The sequence below is a fragment of the Cervus elaphus genome, chromosome 11, assembly GCF_910594005.1.
Source record: "Cervus elaphus chromosome 11, mCerEla1.1, whole genome shotgun sequence".
Taxonomy (NCBI): domain Eukaryota; kingdom Metazoa; phylum Chordata; class Mammalia; order Artiodactyla; family Cervidae; genus Cervus; species Cervus elaphus.
In genome coordinates this window covers 6,537,517-6,551,016 of record NC_057825.1, presented here as the reverse complement: position 1 = coordinate 6,551,016, position 13,500 = coordinate 6,537,517, and the positions used below count along the sequence as shown (strand labels likewise).

The 13,500-nt window shown below is 51.1% G+C and overlaps 1 protein-coding gene across 1 annotated transcript in view; it reads left to right on the top strand.

The window, feature by feature from the left end:
• The window catches only part of GPR107 (G protein-coupled receptor 107), a 55,888-nt gene that overhangs the window by 29,631 nt on the left and 12,757 nt on the right, over nt 1-13,500 (top strand). Inside the window, exon 14 of the mRNA XM_043916588.1 lies at nt 1,558-1,601. Coding sequence (XP_043772523.1) covers nt 1,558-1,601 — 44 coding nt within the window. The remainder of the gene's footprint in view (nt 1-1,557; nt 1,602-13,500) is intronic.

The following is a 13,500-nucleotide window of genomic DNA, read 5'->3' as shown; positions in this document are numbered from 1 at the left end:
AGAAAAACTCAAGTACTAGAGAGGTAATTTAAGACACAGTGTCAGAATTTCTTTTGGACATTCAGAGTCAGCCAGCACTGGTTTGGTGTCATCTTTGTGCTCCGTATTCCATGTGTTGTGCCATTCACTTCTCCCAGGTGGGCAGACTACAGAGCTTTTGGGAGAAATGACTTACTCATAGTCCAGACGAGAGTGGTTGGCTGGGCTCGGTCTGCAGCCCAGGTCCATGAGACACCGGGTCTGCTCGAGCTGTGCCCTTCCTCTCAGACAGTCCCTCCTTCCGTGCCTTTCAACTCTGCCTGGAACGCTGGTCCACAGCTTCCTTAGGCACGTTCCTGTTCCCCTGTGTGAACTGTACTAATGGTAATTAGTTGCCAGCACTTCCTAGCTGGAGAAGACTCCTTGGAGGCCAGCATGTTTTCGGCAAAGTTAGAAATCCCCAGGCAATGAAACAAGTTTGCACAAATCCTTGTGCTCACAGCCCCTAGGTAGGTCTAGGCTTTAGAGGTCAGCCTGTGACCTTATAGGGTCCGTTCTCTCCAGGTGGCAGGTGAGCTCAATGAGCCTGCATTGTCTTAGTGCGTTTGGGGTGGGGGCATAGCTGTGGGACTGAGATTAGGTATTAGGTTGGTGAAAAGTAATGGCAGTTTTGGGCCGTGAATTTTAAATCACTACGTGTGCTTAGTTGTTCAGTCGTGTCTGACTATTTGCGGCCCCATGGACTGTAGCCCGCCAGACACCTCTGTCTATGGGGATTCTCCAGGCAAGAATACTGGAGTGGGTTGCCATGCCCTCCTCCAGGGGATCTTCCCAACCCAGGGATCGAACCCAGGTCTCCTGCATTGCAGATGGATTCTTTACTGTTTGAGTCGCCAGGGAAGCCCTTAAATCACTATAACTGTGCTCAAGCACAGCTTTATTAATCAAAATAGGAACCGTTACCATCAACACATTTTTGCCAACGAGAAGTAAGTTTGTTTATTCTTGTAGCTTAAAAATCCACACTTTGGGATTCAACGAGCTCTTGGAAAGTATTTTCTGCCTCCTGCTGGTTGTGGAAGCGTTTTCCCTCCAAGAAGTTGTCAAGATGCTTGAAGGAATGGTAGTCATTTCCCTAGTCTAAAATAAATATAAAATAAACAGCAAGTAATAAAGCGAGGAATGTGCATTAAAATGATGTATAACATAACCACATTTATTTAAGAATGTATTCCAGTATCAAACAGCGAAGTTCAACAATGCAAAACCATAGTTACTTTTGCACCAACCTAACAGAAGATGCAGGCACGACTGTTTTGATCTCTCCCCTCACACCAGGCCCTTGCCAGACTTCTTTCAGCCAGCAGAGGGCATCTTTAACTCTCAGGCTTGAGAACCACACATGCCTGAGGCTTGGTTATCAACCATCACCATGTCTAGGGAGTGCTCTATAAAGTCATCTGTTCCAGCCTTTCAGTTTATGTAGAGAAATTCAAGGCCTCAAGTTACTAGCACTGAAAATGGAGAGGAATGCAAATTTGTTAGCTAACCTTTTGTTCTGCAAATATTTATTTTTAGGTCAATCAGGCATTTACAAGAAGCGTCAGCCACAGATGGAAAAGGCAAGTTCCTTTGTGTTCTTTTTGTTCTTTTGGCCAGCCTTCCCTAAAGCCTTGTGCCGGGGCACTGTGGAGGGGGAGAGGGAAGGTGGGGGCTCAAGATGCTGGCTTCTGTGGGAGAGGGGTGGGTGGGCAGGGGCATTGTAAGAGCAGCCCAGTTGTTGGGTGGCGAGGCAGGTGGGGAGCATTGCCGAGACCCGCTGTGTAAGGCTTGGGGGTGACTCTGCTTACCAGATGATTCACTGCATTTCCATTCGTGAGTGTGATCCTCACCTTCTCAAAACTGAGTCAGGAGGAGCAAACGTTGTCTTGGAAGGACCAGATAACACCTCCCCGTGTGAACAGAAGGTCTTATGGATCCGGGATGGCTATGTGTAAAGCATCCCTTCCTGCTGACTTAACACACTTTCAAAATAGATGTGTCTGTATTAATTTAAAAAGAGACTGATGCCAGAAAGAACCTCTAAAGCGCTCTGATTTTTAAGTTGTCGTGCAGTTAGAACTCTCCTGCATCTTCTTGGCTTTCCGACCCGGCCTCCTAAGTCAGAAAAGAAACCACAAGTGTTCTGTGCGTCTCTGGGCTTATTTGAATCATGTCCAGGACTGCAGGGTGCCATGGGCCAAGTGGGGATTTCAGGCCACAGGGGTCAAGGAGCCAGACTCGCAAAGGTCCCACCTGCCTCTGGATCCATGAAGTCACACACCCAGTGCTCTACTAATGTTCTTTAAGGCAGATTATTCACTTGTTGTTAGATAAAATATTGTTGTCAGTCTGTTTTCTGATTGTAAAAGTAATATGGATTCATTTTGGAAAATTTGGTAAATAGTAGGTAGGAATCTTCCTCCACACTTGCTGTGCAATGAATATCACATTATTTTCTCTAATTTAAATTAACTTGACTTCAAGCCTTCCCACCAGTGTCAGGCACAATCTGGGGTTCTTACTGAGAGCACAGTGCTCAGTCTGGGGCCCACAGTAGTTCCTGTCGAGAGATTCCTGCTATCCGGGTCTTGCTGTGAGTAGCCTGGTGTGTGAGGGTCATGCCAGGCTGGGAGCCCTGGTCAGTGCTCAGATTCCAGGCTCCCAAGGTCCCCTGGCTCCCCGGGGGCCACAGGCCCACCCCTCACAGAATGTGTCAGCTCACTTTCTTTCTAGTCCCAGGAAATAGCTCCCTTGTGTTTTTTACTCTCTTCCTACAAAGGCCCTGGGTTCCCTTCTCCCTCTGGAATGCCCTCTGGGATAGATTCTTTTCAGCGAGCTGAAGCTGCAATGTGCTCTGCTTTTAGCTGGCTGCCTAGCCTTCCTCTGAGTCGTGGATCTCAGAGAACCCTCCTGCCTTCTCGCAGTGGATAAAGGAAAGCTACAGAAAACAAACCACAAATGAGAGTCTTAATAAAGCATCTTGTCACAAACAGGAGAATCCAAAGTAGAAAATAAAACCCACCTTCTGGGAATGCTTGTTGTTTGAGCATAATCGTGACTTTCTTTTTTTAACATCCTTCTTCTATGCATGTTAAATGCAAAGTTAGTTTTATTATTTCTTTTTTTTGGGGGGTAACATGTATACACTGCTGTATTTATTTACTTATTTTATTTATATTTTGGCCGGGTTGCTGCTCTTTGTTGCTGCTTGCGGTCTTTCTCTAGTCACGGGGCGTGGGCTTCTCCTTGTGGGGGCTTCTCTTGTTCTGGAGCACGTGGGCTCTAGGCACGTGGGCTTCAGCAGTTATAGCAAGTGGACTCAGTGGTTGTGCTTCATAGGCCTCGTTGCTCCGAGGCATGTGGAACTTCCATGGACCAGGGATTGACGGTGTCCCCGCTTTGGCTGGTGGATTCTTACCCACTGTGCCACCAGGGAAGTCCCGTTTTATTATTTGTATAACTTAATATGTCTTTCTCTTACTTTAATGTGTTGAGATGTGACTTGTCAACTTTTTTTTTTTTTTTACTCTTGTAGTTCTGGGTTCATTTTTCTGACTGTTCGACTGAAAATGTCTAAAATTCCCAAGGGTAGCGTCCTCCAGCTGATCAGTTTTATCTGTCTTCTTCTTCCCCTTGGTGAGTTCCTGGTCCTTCCTCAGCGCTGCCTTCTCCCATTCTCTCCGCTGTCCTGACCCTCTGACGCCTCTCCGTCTTCTCCACCTTGCTCTTAGAGGACTTAAAGGGTGACTGTGGCAATTAATTGTCTTGGTGACCATTTATTCCATGAGAAGTTGACCGTTGGCTGAGCATCCTGGTGAAGTGTCCTCCCTGGGGTAGATGGTGCAGCCAGGTGGGGTCACCCCTGTCCCCCGACATCCATAGTGAAGAGAAGCATTGTGGAGTAGGAATGCTTTTGTCATCGTCGAGGGCACACGAGGCAGTTTCCTATTTCTTCCACCAGGTGACAGCACGGGGCCTCTTGAGTGGAGAGCCAGTCTGAGAGCCAGAAGTCGTGAGCGCACACCAGGGCCCGCGTCCGCCGTCCTCGGGGGGACACGCCAGGGCCCGCGTCCGCCGTCCTCGGGGGGACACGCCAGGGCCCGCGTCCGCCGTCCTCGGGGGGACACGCCAGGGCTTGCGTCCACCATTTTCAGGGGACAGACCATTAAGAAGGCACCCATTTCCCATTAGCAGATATGGCAAACCCTTTGAAAGGGGGACAGAGTAGATGAGAATAGGGGTGTCTTCTTGATCCAAGTTCTTTCATTGAACTGACTTAGGCTGGGGGATGCTTTTGAGCTCATCTCCAGATGCATATTTCACTCTGTACTTTGAAAACTGTGACACTGGCAGAGTCAGGGCAGCCGTGTCCCCGCCATTGACATCTCCCCTGCGGAGAGCTCAGGGACAGCTGGCTGTGCTGGCAGGCCCTCCTCAGGCGTGACTGCTGAGGGGCCGTGCCCTGCTCTGCCGCCCAGGACAGCGGTGAGGCGGCACGGAAGGCTCGAGTGAGCACACTGCCCGGGACCGCTGGGCCTGGAATGTGCTGGTGACCCTCTGCTCCTCAGCTTGCCCTTCCTGAGATCTTGCCCATCCTTGAGACAGCTGACAGAGTGAAGGCCGAGGACGACGAAACCTCCTACTGGAATTTGAAGCTTTTTGCTGGATGGAGCCTGACACTTTGGTTCTTATTCTTAGGCTCATTATTCCACTGACTAATCACATGATCTTGACAGCGACTTGGGCTTAAGAATGGCAGCTTCAAGTGCCGTCCACGCTGACTGATCGAGAGCAGGGGTCGCGCCGTTTGTCGTCGTTCTCTCTGCTCTTGGGGTTCGTGGTGCTTTCAGAGAGTGTGGGTTTGCGTTGTTGTTGACCTCTGTCTCTTGATCCCTTCTGACTGAAGCTGAGAGAGTTTAAAAGGAAAGCACGAAGGGCGAGACTGCCCCCTGTCCCAAAGTCACGCATTTGTCTCCTCTCACACGCGGTGGCTCCTCTCGGGTCCTTTGTCATTTAGAGTCCCTGCTGCTCTGCGTTCTGAGAGGCAGCCTCATGGAGTCTTCACAGGCACATCTGACTGCTGCCGCTGCGTTTCGAGCCTGCCAGAGCTCACCGTTTCTGCCCTTGAGCCTGCCTTCCTGTTCCTTTGTCTTTCTCCAGTGTCATTAGCTCAGAGGACGCCTTGGGGATACACGCCCTGCATCTAATTAACAGTCTGCTTCTGAGCATCTCCCTCCCCCCCGCCCCCTTGAGTTTCTGAGGAAAATTTCAGAGGAAGCATTCTGGGGAATCTTAGCTTTAATGTGAGCTTCAAAAGCCCTGAAACAAATGGTGGTTGGCTGGTTGCTGGGGGAGTGGGCAAGTGGCTTCATTCCAGCAGCTGCCATGTTCTGAAAGTAGCTGTGACCTCCAGAGGTCACAGCGGTTCGTCAGGGCGACCGCCCTCGAGAGGGTCCTCGGGATCAGAACTCTCTTCGTGACGTGATGTGACCGGCCTTCCTTGCTGTTGGTCTCTGCGGTGGTGTCGGCAGAAGCAGTGTGCGTAGACCTGCTGGCGCCTCGGCACACTTCCCGGCGGTGGCCCCAAACTGCTGGGGGCCGCTGCCTTCTCTTCATTCTCACCTACTCGCAGGGGTGGAGAAGGCTCATTTCATGGAAGAGTGCCCTTGATGAATTAGGAGAAACTTCTAGTGTCGTTGCATCGCAGCCCTTGGACATACATCCTTCACCACTCTGTGTGGAGTGGGACGTGCCCAGGAAGCACTTCCGCTTCCCTCTGGAGTGTGGTGGTCATCCTGAGGAAGAGCACGTGTGGCAGCTGTGTGAGCTGTGAGCTCCGCTAGCTGCTTTTCCGCAGGACGTTTTTTGGGGCTGTGCTGGGTCTTTGCTCCTTTTGCGTGGGCTTCTGTCCAGTTGTGATGTGAGGTCTTCTGGCAGTGGCTTCTCTTGTGGAGCATGGGCTCTCGGGCGTGTGGGTTTCAGTAGTCGTGGCTCACAGGCTTAGTTGCCTCAAAGTGTGTAGCATCTTCCCCGACCCAAGGATCGAACCCATGTCGCCTGCGTTGGCAGATGGATTCTTAACCACTGGACCACCAGGGAAGGCCCAGGACACTGTTTTTACTTGAAGGAATGATGATGATCAAACTACAGTTACTCAGGCCTGGGCTTTTGACAGACATTTTCTTGAAAATGAATGAAGTGTGTATGTCCCTTCAGAAAAGAAGAAGTATTTGTTGTCAGTGATCTCATTTTCACTTGAAAACACAGGTTTTAATTTAGGAAAATGTAGAATCTACCCCTGTAAACTTGACAGCTTCCCAATTCTTTATAGACATCTGGTATGAACAGAGGTGATATTAACAAATGTAAATATTTTATGATATTTATGATATTTTAAATATTTTATGAAAAGTTTCAGTATTTCAGAGATCTCTTTTAACTCAGTGAGAGAATTTTTTTTTTTTTTTAATTTTTTTTTTTTGTTTTTTTTTTTTTTTTGAGAGAATATTTTTCCACCTGATGAATGCATGTTACACACACAGACAATATTTTCCACCTGATCAATACATGTTACACGTGCATGAATAAAAGATCTGTTCAAAGCTTGAGATGGACCAGCAGATTTTACTGTGACAGTGTGAAAGTTCATCACTACAGTTTCAGATTCCCCATCTTAGTTGTCTTTAAGAAGCTACCACTTGTCAAGCTTTAATGCAAAATCAAAGACGACTGTTTGCAGTTCTCTGAGAAGGCCTGCCTCTGATCAGGCCCTATTTTTTTTTTATAAACTTCCATCAGAACACTCCCTCACACCAGATTGAAGGCAGAAGCAAATACAAGAATCCAGTTCTGTTCTATTAGGCCAGACGTTAAAGGGATTTACAAAAATGGGAAACAGTTTCATTCTTCTCCTGAAGTTTGAGTTTTTTAATTTTATGAGGAAAACATTGTTTATATTAACACGTAATGTATTTATTTTTGTTAACCTATAAATGAATTATTAAATATTTTAAAAATTTGTTTCAGTTTCTAATATGGTAGGTACTGGTAGACTTGACCCACATTAACAGAAGCTCTTGAAAGTGGGAAGGGGTCTCAAGACCGAAAGTTTGAGAACTGTGTGTTAGGGATGAGAGTTGTTGAGTCTCTGGTGGGCACGAGGACCATGAACGGGGATGGAAGGCTACCTGGTTCTCTTCTCCTGTGCCTGCCAAGCCCGTTTCAGACTTAGCTGGCCATACTCTTGTGACGAAGATGTCTGTTCATTCTGGACAATTAAGCGGGGGGATGTTTTATTTGGGTTTATTCATACAAACAGGCCTAACAAAAAACCCACTGCTGAGAAAGGAAGAGAAGTAACCCTCCGCCTGTTTCTGTAGATAGTTTTATTGGAACACAGCCGTGCCCCTGTGTATGGTTGTGGTCTGTGGCCACTTCTGCACTGCGGTGGCAGAGCTGAGGGGCTTGGCAGAGACCACCTGGCCCACAGGGCCTGAAACGCTTGCTCTCCAGCCCGTGCAAAAAGAGCTTTGCCGGCTCCTGGCTGCTGTAGACATTCGAGAGGTACCGTCTTAGAAACCGCACCTACAGTGTAGTGGTGTTGACTGACTGCACTCTGTACTGAGCACTTCGAAAACTAAAGCTCACACTGCTTTTAAGTATTTACTGAACTCCAACTCTGTGTCCAGAACTGTGTTTGTTGTTGTTTGATTGGAACAATAACTTTTAGGTCATCCTCTGCCCTGATATTTTACCTAACCGGTTACTCTAATGGGAATCAGTGATTTTCTTTGAGTAACACAATGGCTGTCTCTCTGGGTGGTGTGACAGGAGCATTCATAGAACGCCCATATCTCCTATGGCGTGAGGTGAGGGGCATGGGTCAAGCCTGCGGAGGGTTCCGTTCTATGCTCAGGGCCACCTCACTGAAGCACGTGGCGACCCTCTGACTCTGCTGTTTGTCCCGTGGCGTCCGTGATGCCCTACCCCGGCGTGTGGCACCCGGCACCACAGGTGTGGGCAGGGGTATGTGGCCTTCAACAAATTTTCAAACAAGTCTGTGACCCTGGGAAGGGTGAAAACCATAGCTAAGTAGACTGTCATGAAGACAGAATGAGAGCAAAAAAAATACCTATTTTTTGAGATTGGCTTAATACAATGATTTTTAATTTCTTTAAACCTCAAAACCTTTCCTGTCTCAGATCACCCAAAATTCCTTCTCTGTCATCATCCTGGTCACAGCTTCTGGTCAACACTTTGAAGTAGTCACTTAACCAGGGATACCACCCTGAGTTCGTGTAACCTACAGCCGAAAGCAGAGGGGCCTGTCACATCCCTAGGCTGAGAACCTGCCTCCTCACGGACACATTGCCAGCTTTTTGTCCCGTGTGTGCTCCATTGCTAAGTGGTGTCCAGCTCTGCGTGACCCATGAACTGTAGCCCACCAGGTTCCTCTGTTCATGGGATGCTCCAGGCAAGAATACTAGAGTGGGTTGCTGTGCCTTCCTCCAGGGGATCTTCCTGAGCCAGGGATCGAACCCATGTCTCTCGGGTCTGCCGCATTGGCAGATGAATTGTTTACCACTGTGCCACCTGGGAAGCCCGTTTTTTAGGAGGCCTTTGAAACATTGGGGACCTAATTGCCTGAGGGGTCCCTCCCTCGGCCCCCCAGCAGGCCTGCTCAGCGATCTGGGTTCTTCGTCTGGGGGGTATCAGCATGCATTTGACTCCGGGTCTTGAGGCAGACACAGTTGAAAGCAGCTCTTGTCGATCGCTGCAGCACTCAGGGAGGTCAGGTTCTCTTCTGGAGAAGACGTTGTCCGCTACTGACCAGGCTGTGTCTTCAAGCAGCGGGATGTCTATCCATCTTCCTCGCCGCAGTGGACTGAATACGTGCCGTGGGCACAGCCTCAGGCCGGGGAGGGTGGGGCCCAGACATGCTGGTCGGCGCAGCTCATCACAGCGGTTGCTGGAGACGGCGTGACGGGGTGAGTGCTGACAGCAGCAGAGGTGGAGACGGCCCGGCCCTGAGGACCCCTCAGCCCCCCAGCAGCGGGTTCCTTGGTGTAGTTCCAGAGCAGAAGCGAAGAGAGAGGCGGAAACGTGCTTGACTCAGCAAAGCCCTTCGCAGAGTTAGGTTCCTCGTCAGCCACTCTCTCGGGCCATTCTTGTTTCTTCTCACTAGTCATTCAAGGTAAACTTTTGCTTATAAGAAGATGTGCACACAGCTCTTAAGTGTTCACTTCAGTTACTTTTGACCACTCCTGGGTCACTGGAGGGGATGTTTTAAGTGGATTTTGGAAACGTATTTTGCACCACTTTTTCACATGAATCTCAACATCGTGAAGGTCAAAAATTTCATCCTATTAGTAGTCTTTCTTTTCTTAGCAGACCCTTTCCCATCCTTGTTCCTGATAGCTTCTCTGTGAGGTTAGTGGGGTCTCTTAATGAGGCGAGAGGGTACCCCGTGTGCTAATCGCTCCCCAAGAAGGACACTTTCGGAGCAGGGTGGTCCCAGGTCAGGAGTGGCCTGGCTCTCTGAGTCTCTGTCCCCCGCCCAGAGTGGGCCTGCGTCCGGAGCGGAGGCAGACTGGAGCCCATACTGTTGAGAGTGAGTCAGCCCGAGTCTCCCGCTGGTCCGGCTTTGCCACCACACTCATTTCTGTAATTTTTATGTTTGACTCAAAATTCCTCCAAAGTAGCAGGGAGGAAGCAGGGAAAAGCTGATGAGTAGGGCGGATGTTTTTAAGCCTCAAGTCTTTCTGGGAAAGAATTGTTTGGGAAATTTTCCACCTGTAGGTGACTCTTGTGGGCCTTCGCCTCTGCGTGTCCCATAGATCATCCGGTATTAATCCCTCAGGATGGATCGCTGGCAGCCCCTGGGTATTGATGAGCATTCCAAGCCACCATCACGTCCCCAGGCTCCTGGTGAATTACAAGGCTGTGAATTGCCTTTCTTTCAGCACAAAGTGTTGGGATGAAAAGCTTGTTGGTCCTTGGAGAGAGGGTCTTGGGTTTGAGCGGTGCCCTCCTCACTTGCAAGCTCTGTGACCTTGGTAATGTACTAAACCCTACAGGCCTGAATCCTTCATGTGTGAGGCATTGGAGGCGGTGCCCCTGCCCTTACAGTCTCTTGTGAGGATCACACGAGATGAATGAAGCTTGAAGGGTGTATGGCCTGGTGCCTGGTTACTGCTCAGTAGATGTGACGACCGGCTTGTTGTTTAGTCACTCAGTCATGTCTCTTTGCGACCCAGTGGACTCTAGCCTGCAGGGCCCCTCTGTCTATGGGATTTCCCAAGCAAGAATACTGAAGTAGGTTGCCGTTTCCTCCTCCAGGGTATCTTCCCAACCCAGGGATAGAAGCTGCGTTTTCTGCATTGGCAGGCAGATTCTTTACCGTCTGAGCCACCAGAGAAGCCCTGTGACGACCAGCCCTGTTGTTTTTTTCGTGGTCCCAGCTCTGGACCATCAGGGATGACCACTGGGGAGGAAGGGCACGGTCTGTCGTCTTGCCAGCCTGTGTAGTGACCCTGTGGTGTAAAGAGGGCAGGTGAGGTGACGGTCCAGGGAGGGGGTGGCCTTTCCTCTGGACGGGTTGCATCTGCTCACGTGCTGCTGCATCAGAGGACTGTCTTGTTAAGCAGGTGAGAGGCCCGGGCTCCTCCCGCCTTGGTGGGCACCTGTTCTGTTTCCATTGGTAAAAAGCGTCTGCTGGAAACGAGAGTCACAGCCGTTTTCCTGAGCGTGAGTGGGAGGGAGAGGAACCCGCAAGCCGTCAGCCTTGTAGGAGCTCCTGAAGCGGCTGGGCCGCTCCCCTGCCCTGCCTCCCATTCCTGTCCTTCCCCAATCCCTGGGAGGCTTTTCAGAACCTTCCAGCCAGGCCCAGTTCCAGAAGAGTCAGGGGCAAGCTGGGCGTCTGTCCGTCGGTAAAGCCCTCCAGGGGATTCTAGCGCTCACCCCAGTTAAGAGCCATTGCCAGGAAGAAGTTGTAACCGACCGAAAAGAAATTCTCCTGTGAAGGTGACCGATACCCGGAGAAGGCAGTGCAGACTGGGCACAGGCGCACTGCGTTCTGATGGTGCAGGGACCAGAGTGCAGGTCTCCTGGCTCCTGTCCGAGGGTTTTTTTCCTGCCACCACACTCATTCTTTTACCATATTTGCTGCTTCTCATGGTGGGTCAGAAATAGCCCAGACCTGGGGAGCCTGCAGTCCTGCGGGGGGCCAGCCCCGCCGTGGTCCAGCGGGCTGCAGGCTGTCAGCGTCCTTAGCTGCAGGGAAAGCTTCTCTGGAAGAAGAGCCAAGGGAGGCTTGGGATTCCGGGCTGCGACCTGCTCCATCACTGCTCCTTGCACCCTGCTGGCAAGGCTCCGCCTCGGAGCCGGTGCCTCCCCCTGCCCAGCAGGCTGACTCAGCGTGTGCATATGGCCGCCCCGCTGCCAGGAGAGCCCGGGGCCACCGCTTGTTCCGATCACTTATGAGAGCCTGGGCTCCTGCCAGAGGCGGCGGTCGCTGCAGCCCAGTCGCTCTTGGACTGAAACTACATACACTCGAACAAAACAGGAGCTGGGGGTGCTAACCCTCCGCGCAGTTGAAAATCAGAGGACAGCTTCAGTTGGCCCTCCGTCACTGCTGTTCCTACATCCTACACGCCACAGGTCCTGTAGTACTCTGGTATTTACCGTTGGGGAATGGTGCCATTTACCATTTGGAAACTTACCATTGGGAAAAAACCCGCATATTTGACGTGGACCGGGGCAGGTCAAATCTGTGTTGTTCAGGGATCAACTTAATCCTAATATAATCCTACTGCTTTAACATCAGATGCTCCTCCACTGCTTAAACCCGTGTGCTATTTGGGTTCCAAGTACTGCCTCATCCATCCCCTAGCAGCCCCAGTGGTAGGTGGTGGTGGTGGTCTTGTTTTACAGGTGAAGGAACTGAGGCTCAGAGAAGTCAGGCACTTACCTGAGATCACACAGCCCATAAGCAACACAGATGGAATTTGAACCCAGGCTGTTCAGGTGTGCAGCGCCTGTGCTGTTAGCCAGTCTTCTTTCTCACAACAATAAGGGAGCTTTATTCCTGCCTTTGCAGCCTGGGCTGTGGTGAGAACACCCTTGTGGGACCTCACAGCCTGATCCCACAAGCAGCAGTCTCGCACACAGATGTCTTTCTCGTGACTGGAAGTGACGTCCATCGTGGCGGGGGGTTTCCAGATCAAACTTGAGCTCTGTGCGTCACCACTGATGGTTCCCAAGGTCCGCTTATCCATCCTAGCCTGTGTCTGGTGGAGAAGGCAGTGGCAGCCCACTCCAGTACTCTTGCCTTGACAATCCCATGGATGGAGGAGCCTGGTAGGCTGCAGTCCGTGGGGTCGTCAAGAGTCGGATAGGACTGAGCGACTTCACTTTCACTTTTCACTTTCATGCATTGGAGAAGGAAATGGCAGCCCACTCCAGTGTTCTTGCCTCGAGAATCCCAGGGACGGGGGAGCCTGGTGGGCTGCCGTCTGTGGGATCACACAGAGTCGGACATGACTGAAGCGACTTAGCCGCAGCAGCAGCAGCATATGTCTGGGGGTGACCTGGTATCGTTGCCCATGCTGACGTTTCCCTGTGGGGCCTGGACGTGGGTGTGCAGGCTCACTTGTCGCGTTCTTCCTGGCCTGCCTCACTTCCGGGTGTCTGATGGGCAGCCCTGGTGGCACACGTCCCAGGGAGGTGGCAGTATGGTGCCTTCCTGTCCTCTCCCTTCCTCTCACCCCCACGAGACCCGCAGTGTCCTAACCCCCCTGCCTCCCCTCGGTCAGCTCTCCCTCTGCCCTGGTTTCCTTCCCCGTGAAAGGGGGCAGGGGGCGGGGGCTTCAGACTTCCCCTGAAGAATTCTCCAGTGTCCTCAACATCACCCCTGCTCCAAACCACTAAGACGAGGTCACCTTGTTCCCCACTCTGCACTGACAGGGACCCCCCAACTGCTTAGAGGAACCTCCAAAAATTCAAAGTGTTTGACCTCAGTTGGATTCTTTTTCTTTCTTTCTCTCTTTTTTTTTTTTTTTTTTTTGAGCCACACTGCATGCTTTCTGGGATCTTAGTTCCTTGGCCAGGGATTGAGCCCACACCCTGGCAGTGAAAGAGCAGTCTTAACTACTGGACCATCAGGGAACTCCCCGGGCTCTTATTCTTAATTCTTCTATCCTTTCTCCAAAGAGGTTGTTCGAAAATGCTGATGTGATCCAGGCTCTGCCCTGCTCGAGACCCTCCAGAGGCTCCCTGGGGCCTCGGCACCCTCAAGGAGGCCACTTGTGGTCTGCGTCTGACTCAGTCTCGGGTTTTGTCCTCCGCCCGGCAGAGCCCCCAGCCTCTCCGGCACCTCAAGGCCTGGGTGCCTGCTCCTTGCAAGCGTCCTCTCGGCTTGACCTCTCCACTCTCACTCCCTCCTGAGCCCCAGTCAGGCCTCTGCTGGGACACCACCTCCTT